Source organism: Ambystoma mexicanum, chromosome 9, assembly GCF_040938575.1.
Source record: "Ambystoma mexicanum isolate Mex_15411 chromosome 9, UKY_AmexF1_1, whole genome shotgun sequence".
NCBI classification, from domain to species: Eukaryota; Metazoa; Chordata; class Amphibia; order Caudata; family Ambystomatidae; genus Ambystoma; species Ambystoma mexicanum.
In genome coordinates this window covers 442,698,521-442,717,225 of record NC_090931.1, presented here as the reverse complement: position 1 = coordinate 442,717,225, position 18,705 = coordinate 442,698,521, and the positions used below count along the sequence as shown (strand labels likewise).

The 18,705-nt window shown below is 48.4% G+C and overlaps 1 protein-coding gene across 4 annotated transcripts in view; it reads right to left on the bottom strand.

Annotated features, from left to right (window-relative positions):
- Positions 1-18,705, bottom strand: part of LOC138488157 (N-acyl-aromatic-L-amino acid amidohydrolase (carboxylate-forming)-like) — a 304,572-nt gene that overhangs the window by 197,915 nt on the left and 87,952 nt on the right. For all 4 annotated transcript variants that reach the window (XM_069614944.1, XM_069614947.1, XM_069614945.1 and 1 more), the window contains exon 3: positions 18,251-18,446. In XM_069614944.1, coding sequence (XP_069471045.1) covers positions 18,251-18,446 — 196 coding nt within the window. The remainder of the gene's footprint in view (positions 1-18,250; positions 18,447-18,705) is intronic.

Genomic DNA, 18,705 nt, shown 5'->3' with positions numbered 1-18,705 from the left:
ACCCCTGAGCCCTTGCAGCCCCGTTCCTCGCACTTAGCACATGGACCTTCTTTCCCTGCAATCTCTGCTTTTCCCTGGCTCTGTCCACCTTGCCTCCCCCGGCACTCGCCTAACCCATGGGCCCTTCTGCCCTGACCTGGATACCCTCCTCTTCCTCACACCTGTTGTTACTGCACTTGCACGATCCGAATGTCACAAGGCCTAGTATGACCATTTTGTTTTGTCATCCCTCCAACCTCTTGTCTTGCTGCGGCTTGAAACACATTGTGTATAGGTGCATTATAAATAGCCAACAAATAAAAAATACATACACAATCTACCTGTTCAACTCTGACGCGTAAGGCACCTCTAAGAGTCCACTCGAGTCTTCAGATCACCTTCCTGATGGGCCGCTGTTCTATACATATCAATGGCGATCACACATAACAACAGGAGCATGCACGGATGACGCCAGTGGCACTGAAGAGGTGAGGCTGGAGGGTGACACCAGAGGCTAAGGCACCAATGATACCAGCTCTATGTGCTAACCCTGAACCGAGCCCCTGGGTCTTGACCTTGCCTGTGCCTGTGCTGTTCTGAGAGGGAACAGTTGACTGTGAGGCTGGCATCAGTGGGACTGAACCCGATGAAACACCTTTGGAATGGCTCCACTAAAGCCTTGCATTCCTCCGGAAAGGAAACCTAAGTGCGAAAGGTAGGCTTGGCCTTTACCTCTTCAAGATGGGAACCAGATTCTTCGCCCGAGGTCAACCTCAAAAACCCAGATCTGTGCCACATGGGAAACATCATTATCAACATCTTCGAGGTGGGGCCTGGTCAGAAGTTGCCATGAGGGAAGATTTCTCTAGAGTAGACATCACATAGGTCCTCTTACTAAGGGCCATAAAACGTTGCCCACCCATTCCCTCCCAGCCTTGGGCGTATTGATGTGCATCAGCCACAGTCTTCGAGGTCATGGTCCTTGCCTTAACACCACGCATCAGAGAGGTCAGTGTCAGACCAATATTTGTTGCCCCGCATTCATTGTAGGGCTAAGTCGCAAATTTAAACATGACCAAGATTGTAAATGGCAAACTATACCTCACCTATGATGCACAATGATGCCAAAACATGGCTGGGGGTTGCTTTGGTCCTGTGCGGAAGGGATGCGACCAAGCAGTTTGGCTGGACTGCCCCCTTTGAGATGGGACCAAGCCTGATTTTCATACAGTCTTTCCCCTTTCTGTAATGGCTTGGCAGGCTGAAGAGCGATTTTCTGGATGGTTGCCCATAACTATGCCAGAGATTAAGATCAATTCTAAACCTTCAAGCCATCACCTGTTTTGTTTTGCCTAGTCATAAATAGTCAAACATGACTGTTCCTCTAAAAACTCAGCATCTTTACTTCGGAAAAAAGGAATAGTGGTCAGTGGGCATACACTGCTCAGTAAATATACACACCAGGGGCCTTAATTCTGACACGAGAGGTGCTACTGGCACAGTGAAGGGCCAGGCGTGGTACCACCTCGCATCCCCTAGTGGTTGTTGTTAAAGTATCTGGACCAATCGGAGCCTGTAAGGCATTTCAAAGATGGGGAATGTGTAAGAGGAATGTACCCATTAGAAATGTCATATGCTCCACCCAGAGACGTATGAGGGAACTCAATTGGATTTAGAGATGAAATAATGCACTTAGCAATCCTCAGAGACAAATACTTGTGCCATTTTATAATATGCGTATTGGGTCGAGTGTGTGGTGAGTGCTGTCGCCTGCTGTTCCTGCTTACCTGCTATACACACTCATTACAAGTGTTAAGCATTTTCCAACATCTGTTATAACCTACATGCTGGGATCGGCATTGGGATATTATTAGTAATCCTCACTGGCCAGAACAACAGAATTAATTCCATTCATTCATTGGACAGAATCCACCTTGTCCGGCCCTCCGGCCGCCAAGTACTATAATTGCATTACCCGCACGCATTGGGTCGAGCGCGTGGTGAGTGCTATCAGCTGTCTGCAAGTCTGTGTGTTGGATCAGCTATTTTGAGTAAGTGCCAGTTGTAATTTTTAAAACAAAGAAGGTTGTAAATGTCACCCAAACAAAAAACTAAGTCTATAAGATATAACTTCAATGGCGAACAGGAGCCCACAAACTGTACTTTAATCCCTGAATTAGTATTGAGGCCTGCAAAATCTGTGCTCAAACAATCTGAAACTGTGTCAACAAACGCGAGTAAGCAAAGGGGAAAGATTGCGTCATTTTATCAGGCGATACCTGTGGTCGTTACACCTAGTGTAAATATGACTCAAAAGATTCTGGCCCAAATCTGGCGGGCGAATGCGCGCGGGACGCAGCATGGCAGGCGCCGCCCCTTAGTGGGGGTTGCCGGGCCAGAGACCCTCCACCCCCTCTCCCCCCCCCTCCCGAGGCACCGCCCTATGGCGGCGCGCGGGGGGGGGAGGGGAGAACTCACGTTCACCGGGGGGGGGGGCGGGACGAGGGGGAATGGGCCGCCCGGAAGTGGCTGGGGCACCTGGGGAGCGATTGGGGGGGGAAGGGGGCAGCTAGGGGGGGGGAACAGGAAGCCGGGGGGGGGTAGACCCTACAAAAGGGCAAGGATCGTCCGAGAACGGTCTCTTCTTCCGGCTTCCTGCTCCCCCCTTCACGACCGTGGACAAGCAGAAGCTTTTCCCACCCGCCCTCCCGTTTTGAATAAATGTAGTATAATTGTTTTGCTTTCTTTTTCAGGTCGCCCGGCGGAGTTACAATGCGATCCCTGTAGCAAAGCGCTGTCCGGCCCATAGGGGAAGGCACAGCCAACAGATTAGATCTTACGGTGCCCCAGGAGTACTAGACTCAGGGGAGGCCCTGGGAAAAAGGGGAGGGAGATAGGGGTCTTGGGAACCATTCCAAACCCAAAAGAGAGGGCCGGGGGGGGTCAAAAGAACGAAGCTCAAAACACAACTAAGGTATACAAGGGGAAGCCCTCAGGGGGGGGGGAAGGAATTGGGGAAAGAGGGCCTCAAGTAGAGGCGGTGCTAGAGAAGAAGGGGGGACGGCGAGTCTCAATAGCAGGGGACACTAGGCAGAAGGACATAGCAGGATGATGACCGTTTAGGCAGGGAGAAAGTGGTGGTGGGTCGGCACCGGAGGTCGGGGCCTGCCCGGTGTATGTATGAGATGTATTGGGACGCTGTTGGTGGTGTCTGTATAGGAACTTGCCAGGCGCCAAGGGGCGGCCTGCGGTAGATAGAAGGGGACCTGGGGGACGCAAAGAGGGGAGGGGGCGGTCAGAGACGTAATTGGGGGTATATGGAACCAAGTGAAGAGGTGTACTACACGATGGAAGGGGCAAGGGGCAATCAGCGACAGATGAACGCGGGGTAGAGAGAAGATAGACAGGGACGGGGTACCCCGGAGGAGTCCTATGGACGACGACGGGGAGGAGGGGGGGGGACGACCCTAGGTAACCTCACACGGAGTAGAAGAACCTGTGGTGTGGCGAATTACGGATCGTATGTAAGATAACTCCAAGACTTTATGCAAAATAAAGCTGCTGTGGCATTTACATTTCCAAATCGTACAATTGTCTCCGCCTGTTATTGCTTGCACGGGGGAGGAAGGGGTAGGGAGAAGGCCGGCACGGGAGAAGGGAGGCGGGGGGGGGGAGAGAGAGCGACAGGGGTGGCGGAGGTGCCGGTCTACACCCACCGGGTCGATGGAAGGGAGGGAGGTGGGGTGAGCGAGTTGTGGGGGGGGGCGAATGGTGTTAGGCTGCCCCCGCTATGGCGGGCGAATGCGTGTGGGACGCAGCATGGCAGGTGCCGCCCCTTAGTGGGGGTTGCCGGGCCAGAGACCCTCCACCCCCTCCCCCCCCCCCCCCCCTCCCGAGGCACCGCCCTATGGCGGCGCGCGGGGGGGGGGAGGGGAGAACTCACGTTCACCGGGGGGGGGCGGGACGAGGGGGAATGGGCCGCCCGGAAGTGGCTGGGGCACCTGGGGAGCGATTGGGGGGGGAAGGGGGCAGCTAGGGGGGGGGAACAGGAAGCCGGGGGGGGTAGACCCTACAAAAGGGCAAGGATCGTCCGAGAACGGTCTCTTCTTCCGGCTTCCTGCTCCCCCCTTCACGACCGTGGACAAGCAGAAGCTTTTCCCACCCGCCCTCCCGTTTTGAATAAATGTAGTATAATTGTTTTGCTTTCTTTTTCAGGTCGCCCGGCGGAGTTACAATGCGATCCCTGTAGCAAAGCGCTGTCCGGCCCATAGGGGAAGGCACAGCCAACAGATTAGATCTTACGGTGCCCCAGGAGTACTAGACTCAGGGGAGGCCCTGGGAAAAAGGGGAGGGAGATAGGGGTCTTGGGAACCATTCCAAACCCAAAAGAGAGGGCCGGGGGGGTCAAAAGAACGAAGCTCAAAACACAACTAAGGTATACAAGGGGAAGCCCTCAGGGGGGGGGAAGGAATTGGGGAAAGAGGGCCTCAAGTAGAGGCGGTGCTAGAGAAGAAGGGGGGACGGCGAGTCTCAATAGCAGGGGACACTAGGCAGAAGGACATCGCAGGATGATGACCGTTTAGGCAGGGAGAAAGTAGTGGTGGGTCGGCACCGGAGGTCGGGGCCGGCCCGGTGTATGTATGAGATGTATTGGGACGCTGTCGGTGGTGTCTGTATAGGAACTTGCCAGGCGCCAAGGGGCGGCCTGCGGTAGATAGAAGGGGACCTGGGGGACGCAAAGAGGGGAGGGGGCGGTCAGAGACGTAATTGGGGGTATATGGAACCAAGTGAAGAGGTGTACTACACGATGGAAGGGGCAAGGGGCAATCAGCGACAGATGAACGCGGGGTAGAGAGAAGATAGACAGAGACGGGGTACCCCGGAGGAGTCCTATGGACGACGACGGGGAGGAGGGGGGGGGCGACCCTAGGTAACCTCACACGGAGTAGAAGAACCTGTGGTGTGGCGAATTACGGATCGTATGTAAGATAACTCCAAGACTTTATGCAAAATAAAGCTGCTGTGGCATTTACATTTCCAAATCGTACAATTGTCTCCGCCTGTTATTGCTTGCACGGGGGAGGAAGGGGTAGGGAGAAGGCCGGCACGGGAGAAGGGAGGCGGGGGGGGAGAGAGAGCGACAGGGGTGGCGGAGGTGCCGGTCTACACCCACCGGGTCGATGGAAGGGAGGGAGGTGGGGTGAGCGAATTGTGGGGGGGGCGAATGGTGTTAGGCTGCCCCCGCTAAGCAAGCACGGCCCAAGGTTTATCGAGCAATGACCTCATTTGACGACATGACAAAATTCCCTACTAAATCAGTGCTATTCTTTGCAGCAAAACATGGCAGCGCCTGCCGACAAAGCAAACTTTTACACAGGTTTAACTACAGTGGTGGAAGCGCAAGTAATTCAAGCAGACACGTTTTGAATCGCTTCAAGATACAAATCGCATATCCACTTCACCTAAGATGCTAATGCATTCCTTACCACACAAACTGAATGAGAAATCAGTCAAAAGTCAGGCACTATCCACCGAAATGCAATCCTCGCTGGCACCAGTACAACAGTTTGCTTGGAAGATCATTTTAAAACTCTGTGGTAGAATCTTCCATCATGTGCACCCGCGAGCACCTCTGCCTGATAGCGACCCAGCAACCGAGGACGCGGGTCTGCAAAACGAATTGGAGATTCCTATTACATTAGAGAACAGTCCCACATAGCTGATGGCGATTCCAGAGAGCAGCAATTCATGCCCAAGAGATGGTAAACGTCTCAGTCCAAGAACCAGATCCTTTCTATTCCCGAAGACAAAAGCGACTGGCTAAGCGTGTTCTGGCAAGACAGACGGGGCAACCTGCAGAGACAAAGGGCTCAATAATCGGCGCACAGCAAAAGGGCTCCAAACGTGCTAAAAAGACAGGTGCACGAAACAAAAAACCGCAACTCAAGGAAATAGGAACATTTACTAGCTGGCTGACCACAACGAAACCGGAAGAGCCCTGCGCGGCTGTTATTGAGAACCATGGTTTATCCCGGGACTTGTACGATATGTCTAGCTCAGAAGGATCAATAGATCTGATGCCACCCGCTACCAACATTAGCAAATAAGGTGGAGAAGCAAGGATCAAATGTACAAAAAGATGAAGATAAGAAAATCAAAGAGGCGGTCCCCATGACAGACGAGAAATTCTAAGGAAAAGAATTAAATTTTTAAAAAAAAGGTTGTCGTGGCTGTGTAGATGTGCATTTCTAACCCATGTGGGCCTTGTTCCACATTTATGCATTTTGGTTTCAACCATTGCATTGCACTAATCCAAGTGTATCCATGATTTGTAAAATCCCAGGCACTGTTATTACTTTGCAGTTTTAAAAATCTTCTTTATAGATGTGGAGTTGGGCTGCTGTCATGATCTCTGCTTCCAAAAGGTCAGGGTTTTCCCAACTCCCTTGGAAGCAGATCCATAACCCAGGTTCCGAGTGCCAACAAGTCCCAATTGGGACCTTTTGGACCCAGTCCTGGCGCCAGTGGCACCAGGCTCATAAATATGCCCAGTCCCAGCGCTGGAAGCGCCGGGCTCATAATGCTTGGGTGGACTTACCTGCAGCAGACCATGCTGCTTACTTGCCTGCCAGTTGAGCCTCTGATCCTCTTCTGTTTGGAACTACTTTTCCTGTTGGGTGGGGCTGGAGCCACTCCCTAGATTTAGAACACTGGAACTCTTCTGGAAGGCAGGAACTCTTTTCTTACCAGGAACTCTTTTCTTACTTAGGCGTGGCTGTGGAAGGAGACACCTAAGCACTACAGGAGGCTATTTAAACCACACCCGGTGGATGAATCTTGCTTTGCGTTATTCTGCACCCTCTGCAGCAGGACGCTCATCGTGTCTTCTGCATCCAGTCCTGGGCCTAAGGAAAAAGGCTTACCATCCTGAATCCAGTCTTCAGCAGCACCTATAAAGACAAGAAAGAACAGGTTAGCATTCCGGCATCTGAAAGGCAAAGGCTTACCTACTCTTCGTGCGCTCCGGAGGTCTTCACTCTGCATTCCGGCATCTGAAAGGCAAAGGCTTACCTACTCCTCGTGCGCTCCGGAGGTCTTCATACTGCATTCCGGCATCTGAAAGACAAAAGCTTACCAACTCTTCGCACGCTCCGGAGGCCTTCAGCGCTGCATCCCGCATCTGAAAGACAAAACAAGGTGCGTTTAAAGACATTGGGGAACTTTAATACTCACGTGCCATTACTCCTTTCCACATCTAATCCAGTGGGTATTCCGGCACCCTGCAGCCGCTCCGAACTCGTACCTGCAAAATAAAAAGACAGTTAGAGCGCATCGTGAAGCAGGCAACAAGCGCTTACTCACGTGCTTCCAGGCGCTTCTATTCATCACACGGGCTCCATCTTCAACTCACTTCAGCCCGTCATCCGCCATCGCCGGAACCCTGCAAAACAAGAGACATCATTACTAAAGACTTTAAAAAGACATTTGAATGACTCGAAACTTACCGTTCGTGCAGTAAACGACGGACAGCAGTCCTCTGAAGTCAAGAGGCCTGCGCTACCTATCCAGTGAGGAAACTGGCTACAGCACACTGCCCCGAGGCAGATGGAGAGCTCGGCATTCACTTACCTAAGGTGAGAGCGTTAACCTTTGGGGGTCTACAGGAGAGGAGAAGAGGAAAGAGATAGGGACACCCCAATAACCCCAGTTCATTAACCCCATATTTTCTATCTGCAGACATCTTACTCTACACGTCAGGCATACAGTGCACAGAGGTCCAGCCCAAAGAGCCAACCGGGTGCTACACATCACCTGTGAAGATACGGTAGTCGCCCAGTCAAGACCGGCGCCTCTGCGAGAATCAGGTGAGCGTTACAGAACGCAAAGCCTACCGCAAAACTCTCGCCCAGGCGCTATGGAAACCTCGGATACTGACCCCCTAGCCCGGTTACTTGGGGAACTAAGGACAGAAGTGCATGCAACTCGTCAGGAAACGAATGCTCTAAGAAGGGAACTAATTATTTCCAAGGAGAGAACAGACAATCTTGCTAGACAAGTGCTACAGTCACAAGCCGGACAGACCCCGTTACCCGCATCAGGGGCAAATCTTCCTTCAACATCCTTTATGAATCCAGTACAGATCAACCTACCTGGGAATGTACCTCTGGCTCCGCCCGAGCGATTTTCTGGTGACCCAAAGAGGTTTGCAGTATTTATCAATCAGTGCCGGTTGCACTTCTTATGCCGGCCAGCAGCCTTTCCAACTGATCAAGCTAAAGTAGCTTTTGTACTTTCGTACCTTAGTGGCAATGCGGCAGACTGGTCGATCCCTCTAGTTCATCAAGATGATCCGGTTCTCCATGATTTTCAAGCCTTTCAGCTTAGTATGGAAAAACTGTTCACAAGACATTCACAGGGGCAGGCCTTGGACAATGAGCTCCTTTCGTTGCGACAAGGTAATCAAGACCTATTGGCTTATATTGCATCTTTCAATAGACTAATAGTGGAAACTCAATGGCCTGAGGACAAAAGGATTACGCTGTTTTATAGAGGTCTACGTGGAGAGCTCAAAGACGTTTTAGCCCAAGTAGTGAATCCCCCACAAGACTGTTCGGATTACATAGACTTGGTCGTTCAAATAGATCACAGGCTGCAGAACAGGAAGGCCGATCGTTCCAAGTTTGATGCTCGAGTATTTTCCAAACCGCCAACTCCTTCCAAAGGAGTAGACTCCGGGCAACCCATGCAAATAGGGGGTCTGAAAGGTCCTCTAACACAACGGGAGCGGGAAAGGAGGAAACAGTTGCAATTATGCCTATATTGCGGAAACTCAGGGCACTTTCTTCGAGACTGTCCGGTGAAACCTGCCAAGAAGGCAGTAAGAGCTGCAGTTACCAAAGTTACAAACTCTGAGCAGGGAAACGACCTCGCCCGACAAGAATAGAGGTCCTCTTGCCGAGCGTAAAAACCAGTTCCGTGACCTCGCATTTCGTGATACCTATGGTCCTCATTAGCCCTGATAATCCGGATCGATTACATGCAATTGAAGCTTACGTCGACAGCGGTGCCATCGGCAATTATGTGGATCATGAAATGGTTTTGAGGATGAATCTAACTCTTTGTGCCAAGGCTGTAAAGGACGTCATTACTACGGTGGATGGTACGGAGATAGCCTCCGGGCCAGTAACGCATACCACTCAAGAAGTGACGCTAGTAAGTCAAGATGGACACCATGAGAAGATCGTGTTCGATGTGATCAAGGCCCCTCAGTTTCAGATTATTCTGGGAATACCTTGGTTAGAGAAACACAATCCTCTGATCGATTGGCGAGCAAGAACGGTCCAGTTTCCAGAATGTGTCTCTACTTGTCACCCTCCCCTTGGTGTTGCACTGGCCGCAATTTCTTCAGAGACTCCCCAGTTACCTCCAGAATACCTAGAATACCAAGATGTTTTCCGGAAGGATCAGGCTAACTCTCTACCTCCTCATAGGTCTTATGACTGCCAGATAGACCTGATACCTGGATCTACTCCCCCTTGTAGTAGAATTTATGCCCTCACCGAGCCTGAGAACCTTCACCTTCGACAATACCTGGATCAATACCTGGCAAATGGGTTTATTCGTCCTTCCAAGTCCCCTGCTTCTTCAGCTTTGTTCTTCGTTCCAAAAAAGGAAGGAGACCTTAGAACTTGTATCGATTATCGCTCCCTGAACCAGATCACCGTTAAGAATAGATATCCGTTACCTTTGATCCCTGAACTCCTGGACCAAGTCAGAAAAGCATGCATATATACAAAGCTGGATCTTAGAGGAGCTTACCACTTGGTACGAGTAAAAGAGGGCGATGAATGGAAGACGGCCTTCCGCACCAAGCATGGGCTATTTGAATATCAGGTCATGCCCTTCGGACTTTGCAATGCCCCGGCCGCCTTTCAATATTTTATGAACGATGTCCTCAGAGAGCTCATAGATGTATGTGTTGTTGTTTACATTGACGACATCCTCGTTTATTCTTCATCGGAATCTGAACATCGGAAACATGTGAAAATGGTCCTCGAAAGATTGCGTCAACACAAACTTTTCACTAAATTGGAAAAATGTGTTTTCAACGTGACTGAAGTTGAATTCTTGGGATTCATATTATCACCTGGCGGAGTGCGTATGGATTCAAAGAAGGTCGATGCAGTTCTCAAATGGCCATCACCGTCTTCCGTAAAAGGTGTGCAAAGCATGTTAGGCTTCGCTAACTTTTACCGCAGGTTTATCCCCGAGTTCTCTCGAATAGTCCAGCCCATCACTGCCTTGTTAAAGAAAAACAAACGTTTTGAATGGTCTACCGAGGCGGAACAAGCTTTCCAGGATTTGAAGACTAAATTTATCTCTGCACCAATCTTAAAACACCCTCGCCCCGAATTCCCCTACATCGTGGAAACCGATGCTTCAAGCCTTGCCATGGGGGCAGTTCTATCACAAAAGGACCCGGTAACCAATCAGTTGCATCCCGTGGCATTTTGGTCCCGCAAATTCTCACCTCCTGAGGTCAATTACACGATTACTGACAAGGAACTTCTGGCTATCAAGTCTGCCTTTAAGGCTTGGCGGCATTATCTGCTGGGGGCCCGACACACCGTTACTGTGATTACGGATCACCGAAACCTGCAATATTTGAAAACCGCAAAAGCCCAATCCTCTAGACAACTCCGTTGGGCATTATTCTTTGCCGAGTTCGACTTCATAATTACCTATCGACCTGGTACAAAGAACGGTAAAGCCGATGCCCTTTCTCGGATGGGAGTGGAAGAACACTTGATCAACCCTAAACCTGTACCAATCATTCCCGAACAAAGAATTCTGGGTGTAATCGCCACAGAATCCATAGAGGAAGTTAAGGATAATGCCAGGCAACTTGTAACTCCAGCAGATATAGAGAATTGGCATCTGCAGGGAAAGGACTTTGCAGTAAAGGACAACTTATTGTATTTCCAAGAACGATTATACCTACCCAGCACAGATTTACAGAAAAAAGTAATCTCTTGTTATCACGACTCTCTAATGGAAGGTCATCCCGGTATAGCCAAGACCTCAGAAAAGATCAAACGCTACTTCTGGTGGCCGTCTTGGAAAAAAGATATCAGAGACTTTATAATGTCCTGTGGAGTATGCGCCCAAAACAAGAGTCAAAAGGAAAGACCAGCAGGCCTCTTACACCCTATTGACATCCCACCTCGCCCTTGGCATACGCTTTCTATGGACTTCATCACCGATCTACCTCCATGCTCCGGATACAATACGATTCTAGTAATCGTGGACTTATTCTCCAAGATGGCGCATTTCATTCCGCTCAAAGGCTTGCCAACAGCAGCAACTCTGGCCCGAGAATTTCTCGAAAACATCGTCCGACTGCACGGTTTTCCTTCGGTTCTAATTTCGGATCGAGGTAGTCAATTTATTTCTCATTTTTGGCGAAGTTGCTGTCGGTCGGCTCAAATTGATGTGAGACTATCGACCAGTCACCACCCTCAGACCGACGGACAAACCGAGAGGACCAATCAAACTCTGGAGCAGTATTTACGCTGCATGCTGCAACAAACTGAAAAAACTTGGAAAGATATCCTTTGGATAGCCGAGTATGCCTACAATAACTCTGTCCATTCGGGAACTGGGAAAACCCCGTTTTTTCTTTTGTACGGCAGTCACCCTCGAACCTCGGAGTTGGATCCCCTCCAAGATCTTGAAACACCAGTAGTAGACTACCTGCATTCCACAATCACCCAAGCCTTTAAGGAAGCTGTTTCTCACCTTCAAAGGGCTAAAGAACAATACAAGAAAGGAGCAGATCAACATCGGAAGGAAGCCCCTCACTATCAAGTAGGGGATCAAGTCTGGTTGTCCACCAAATATCTATCTCTAAAAGGGCCACGCACATTCAACCCAAGATACCTTGGTCCCTATTCCATCACTACCATAGTAAACCCAGTAGCGGTCAAGTTGGACTTGCCCCCGCACATGAAGATACATCCGGTCTTCCACGTCTCTCTATTAAAACCCGTGCAACCTCAAACCCGACTAACCAAATCTCCAAAACCTATCCTAGTGGATGGAGAACTCGAGTTTGAAGTCAAAAGCATTCTGGACTCCAAGATCTCCAAATCTAAACTATTCTACCTAATTGACTGGAAAGGCTACGGCCCCCAAGAGAGATCCTGGGAACCTGCTGAATATGTCCACGCTCCTCGCCTAATCAAAAGATTTCACCGAACATTTCCTGACAAGCCAAAACCCCTGGAGAAGCCCGGTTTGGGAGGGGCCTTGAGGGGGGGTACTGTCATGATCTCTGCTTCCAAAAGGTCAGGGTTTTCCCAACTCCCTTGGAAGCAGATCCATAACCCAGGTTCCGAGTGCCAACCAGTCCCAATTGGGACCTTTTGGACCCAGTCCTGGCGCCAGTGGCACCAGGCTCATAAATATGCCCAGTCCCAGCGCTGGAAGCGCCGGGCTCATAATGCTTGGGTGGACTTACCTGCAGCAGACCATGCTGCTTACTTGCCTGCCAGTTGAGCCTCTGATCCTCTTCTGTTTGGAACTACTTTTCCTGTTGGGTGGGGCTGGAGCCACTCCCTAGATTTAGAACACTGGAACTCTTCTGGAAGGCAGGAACTCTTTTCTTACCAGGAACTCTTTTCTTACTTAGGCGTGGCTGTGGAAGGAGACACCTAAGCACTACAGGAGGCTATTTAAACCACACCCGGTGGATGAATCTTGCTTTGCGTTATTCTGCACCCTCTGCAGCAGGACGCTCATCGTGTCTTCTGCATCCAGTCCTGGGCCTAAGGAAAAAGGCTTACCATCCTGAATCCAGTCTTCAGCAGCACCTATAAAGACAAGAAAGAACAGGTTAGCATTCCGGCATCTGAAAGGCAAAGGCTTACCTACTCTTCGTGCGCTCCGGAGGTCTTCACTCTGCATTCCGGCATCTGAAAGGCAAAGGCTTACCTACTCCTCGTGCGCTCCGGAGGTCTTCATACTGCATTCCGGCATCTGAAAGACAAAAGCTTACCAACTCTTCGCACGCTCCGGAGGCCTTCGGCGCTGCATCCCGCATCTGAAAGACAAAACAAGGTGCGTTTAAAGACATTGGGGAACTTTAATACTCACGTGCCATTACTCCTTTCCACATCTAATCCAGTGGGTATTCCGGCACCCTGCAGCCGCTCCGAACTCGTACCTGCAAAATAAAAAGACAGTTAGAGCGCATCGTGAAGCAGGCAACAAGCGCTTACTCACGTGCTTCCAGGCGCTTCTATTCATCACACGGGCTCCATCTTCAACTCACTTCAGCCCGTCATCCGCCATCGCCGGAACCCTGCAAAACAAGAGACATCATTACTAAAGACTTTAAAAAGACATTTGAATGACTCGAAACTTACCGTTCGTGCAGTAAACGACGGACAGCAGTCCTCTGAAGTCAAGAGGCCTGCGCTACCTATCCAGTGAGGAAACTGGCTACAGCACCCTGCCCCGAGGCAGATGGAGAGCTCGGCATTCACTTACCTAAGGTGAGAGCGTTAACCTTTGGGGGTCTACAGGAGAGGAGAAATGGAAAGAGATAGGGACACCCCAATAACCCCAGTTCATTAACCCCATATTTTCTATCTGCAGACATCTTACTCTACAAGTCAGGCATACAGTGCACAGAGGTCCAGCCCAAAGAGCCAACCGGGTGCTACACATCACCTGTGAAGATACGGTAGTCGCCCAGTCAAGACCGGCGCCTCTGCGAGAATCAGGTGAGCGTTACAGCTGCATGTAGACAGGAATCGTGAAGATACAACTCTTCCAGAGAGTAGGGTAACCACAAAGAGTACTGGGCGATCTATTAATGCTTGTCTCGGTATAAACACAGCAAATGTTCAACTTTCTGACATTCAGTCTACATTAAATGGTTGGCAGAGTCTCTACCGGCCGTGTTCTCTCGTCAGAACTGAGGTATATCTATAATGACTTGGAACACCAATGGTTTTACTCACCTATTTGCTCCAAATGGCTTTGTAAACCATTTATTACAAAATCAAGTCTTTTTAGTACAGGAGACATGGCTCATGTCTAATATGTATATTGATGGTTACGCTATGTATCAAATTACGGCAAAGAAAGGAAAAAAGGGAAGACCATAAGTCGCGAAGAATTCCAACTTTAGACACAGAACATGTTCTAGCAGTTCAAGTGGAATTTCCGTCACTTATGTTTAGGTGAACTGCGTTGATTCCCAATATCTATGACCCCCCAAGGGATGTTACATAGTGACCAAATACAAACAACATTACAGGAGCTATTTATGGCATGGGCGGAGGGTGATGGTAAGGACATTGTAATCATGGAAGGCGATTTTTACTTGCACTGTATTTGTTGAGAAGACCTGGTTGGATGGAAAAGTATAAGTAGCCAGAGTCAGATGAGGCAATGCACGCCGAATAGTTCTAGCCTAAATTGGAAACAGTTTGTGGAAAACTGGTACCTTTAAATGCTTAATGTTACACCTAGAGGCAAGGACAGAGGAATGCAACGTTAGTACTTTTAAAGATACTGTTTGATAGCATTTCTATTGAAGGTATGATAACCTTATCTTGGCATACATCCATTATGATCCCAGTGTTGAAGAAGGGGTCCTGGCTATCCCTGTGCAATTATAATTTACTATCTAGGCTTGCTTGCACGGGGAAACTATTCTCAACATACAAATGTTGAGAATAGTTTCCCCGTGCAATGAGGCATAGACAGATAAACAGAAGTTAAGAGGGTTACAGAGATCGGTGGATGACACAGGTCTTCTTGATAGGTTCCAGAGTGGTTTTCGTCCAGGGTACTCAAAGTCACGTAATCTTAGGCTGATCGATTATCTCACAGAGAGAGCACGAATGAAGGATTGACTAGGGCTGTATGCTCTCTTCGTGGATTTTCGATCCGCTTTTGATTCGGTAGACAGAAACAGACTATGGAAGAAACTGGAGCTACATGGCTGTCCATCCAGCATCCTGTATTTTGTGAAACTCCTCCATACAAACAATACAGTTAGCGTGAAGTTGGATGGTGTAGGAGCCTTGAATGCACCCATCCCCATTGGTAGTGGGGTGAAACAGGGGTGCGTTCTGCCTCCCCTGCTTTTCAACTTGTACTTGGCAGACCTACCCAACAGTTTAGCTAAAGCAGGGTGTTGTCCCCAGAATATTCATATGGTTCATTGTCAATTACTAGCTTACGCTGATGATCTGGTACTATTAGATCATACTTTTACTGGACTAAGTCGAGCAGCTAAGGCCCTATGGAACTCCCTTAAAATAGAGACAATTGAGTATGTTGCAGAATATAAATATCTTGGTTTGGAACTGGAGTCTCAGCAGGGTTATCATGCATGCATGACTGCGTGTATAAGAAAAGCAGCCCAACTGTCATCCTTGGTCCATCGCTTCATAATACAAACAGGGGGATTTTCCCTGGAAGGCACCAGTCGACTTTATTTACATTGCTTTGTGCCAGCCATTTCATGTGGTTTGGAAAGTTTGACAATGACAGAATTTGATTGCTTACAGCGTATAGAGGGTATGTTCTGGAGAAAGTTACTGGGTCTAACTTTTTTTGTACAGTTGGCCATTTTTAGATTTGAGCTTGGGGTGCTTTCTTTACAGTCTATGGTTTTGAAAAAACGCGCTCTAATATTTGTACAGACAAAGACTTGCTCGGAAAGCCATTTCCTGAATAACGTGAGTCTCGACTCACGTAGTAACGAAGGGAATTTAAAGTACGAATCTAGTATAGTTAAATACTTTGACTTGTTGGGTTGGTCTCCAAATTGGGAGGAGGGGTTCTATTATGAGTTAAATAAAAAATTGAGCAAGAAAATCGACTTGTGGGATTGGGGAGAACATTTCTGGCATTTGTCAACATTAAGGAGCTATAACTTTGTATCTGAAACATTATAATCCTTCAAATAAAACAGGTTATATTTGACCATCTGCCCATCTAAGAACCTTTGTTGTTTCATACTTTTGCTTCGGCTCCATCGTCTCTCTGTGCTTTCAGTGATGGGCAGTTTAACTAAGGTGCCATAGGCAGAGAGGTATTGCTGAATCTGCCAAAATCACGGTGGCATAAGACACTCGGGAAGAAATGCCTGTAAAACATTGGGAGAACCTCTGGGAACAAATACCGAAATTAACTAGATCCATTCAAATTAGGGAGGCATGGTACAAGGTAATGGTGCAGTGGTACTACACCTCCGAAAGATTCCACTCAATGTACACAGGGGTAACACAAGAATGGTAGAGGGGTTGCTCAGGGAGATGGGACTCGAGACATGTATGGTGGGAGTGCCCAATTCTGGAGGGTTTCTGGGAAGAAATTAAGGGACAGATAAAACAAATGGCAGGTGGACAGCCAATCTACTCTCCCAAGGAATGGATGTGCAGTCGTTTTGATCCTGAATTCCAGATTCCCACGAAAAGCCAACGGAAAGCATTCATGATTCTCTTCATCTGGCTAGTTTTGGCTGGGAAATGGAAACAAAGGAATGGGCGCCCACCACAAACACTGAATGGTTGCACACAGTGGTCGAAGTGTAGGAAAAGAAGTAGTGGAGATATCTTCCCTGACGATCTGTTCTGCTCTCCACAAACCCCATCCCTGCGTCCCCTCCCACACACAATCCAAACCCCAAAACAAACACACCTATTATTTAAGGGAATGTTCAGTGCAGTGCAGTGAAGTGCAAGCTTCAACTTCTTCCTACACTTTTATTTTAAAGCTAAACCGTTCCTGAACAGTTTCTTTTTAAAATAAAAGTATAGGAACAGTGAAACTGAAAAATAAAAAGTATAGGAGCACCGCTCCCGACCGATCACGCCCACTTTGACCTCTGGTTGCACAAGATCTGGGGGATTCTAGCCGTGGAATGTGTGGCATATGGGATACAAGAGGAAAGACATACATTCTGCAAGGGCTGGAAAATTATATTGGACTACCTTTGGGGAGACTATATGCAACAATGGTGTCCCCAAAATTTGAAAATACTGGACATAATGTAAAAAGTCAAAGATGCAGCGGTGGTGACATTATACACATGGGGCTTCCTTACAAGTTTGGCGGTAGCCGTGCCCTTATTAAGGGCACGGCTACCGCCAAACTTGCTACCAGCACCCACAAATGGGCCATTACCGGTCCATTATGTGATGAATGGCCCGGTAATTGCCCATTCGTGGGTGCCAGTGTGGGCGGGTTCCCGATCCCCATTCTGAACCATAGGGCAGAATGGGGGTGGAGAGCATGGTTGCACCGGCACTGTTTATAACAGTGCCAGTGCAATCACGAGTTCTGCTCGTGGGTGCCGCTCTGCACGCCTGGTCGTGCAGAGCGGCACCCGCAAGCAGAACTTGTAATGTGGCGGTATGGTAACAACGGCGCTGGTAGCACTACCGGCGCCGTTGTTGCCTTACCGCCACATTCGTAATGAGGCCCATGGTCTTTACTGGAGCAGAAATCAGGCACGGAGTGAAGTTGGGGAAGGGGGGGATGGATATGTTTTAGATATGTTAAAAATAGCAATAAAAAAGAAAATCACATGGTGTTGGAGACCTCAAAAACGCATCCTAACTGAGTGTCCTAAATTAGGTTTCATTTACATGCGACATCTGGGAGAATGTATATATATCATTTGGACACAATTAAGTCGAACTCCTTCCGGCGACAATGTCACAATACTCAAAGTGAATCCGTGCAATTGGACCTATACAGGATCTGACTAATAGCTCGAGAGAAATTGCAATAGTAGAGGGTTGGGCTGGTTTTCAGTGTATAAGGAGAGGAGATCGGACTTGCCATGCATTAGGAACCAGCCCAAAGATGTTGGTATTAACGAAACTGATAAATTATGTTTTCATTGTATACGCCAAAGGTGCGTGATGAATTTTCGTTTTTAGCTTGTACCGACGTAAAGAAAAGGAATGAAATGAGTTTTGATTAAATTCATTTTGATGAACAGATTTTATGTACGTTTTTATGTAAGAAATTATGAATGCAAGTCGAAAATTGTTTTTGTTTTTGATTTTAGTATGAAAATGTGTAAAGTTGTGTATACCAAAACACATCAATAATAAATAAATAAAATAATATGCTTTGAGACATAAATGGATTATACATCTCTGTCAGCAAAGGCAGCAAGGATGTTAGGCATGTTTCTGTAAAATCTGGACCAAATGTTTGCTTTATTTGTCATGCATACCTGCAAATAGTGGCTCAGGTGCATTGATAGATGATCCTCAGGTGTCATGATAATAATGGTGGATCCCATGTTGGCCGTTGTGTTGTGCAGATCGATGACAAAATCCCAAGCATTCACTGATCCTCTTGGCCCATATTGCTGGTTAATTTGTCTTGCGTGTCTCACCTCGTGGGCATCATGATCAGAATCCGTGGACCTTTCAATAGAGAGAGAAGAAAGGATGGAAGGTCTAAAAAAGTGCACTTGTTGGCTCCTGGCAAGTACAAAATTGTGAGATATGTGTGTGTATTGAGAACTGGGGGAATGAGTAACATTTAATACCTAGCTGTTGGCTTTCGACTTGAGAATATGCAACCTGCAATGAGGTGGGTTTAAAGTATATAATTGCCATGGCAACCGGGTCTTGAAGTGGGATGGGTCCTGCTGGGCTACAGACTGCCTAAAATCTCAAATCC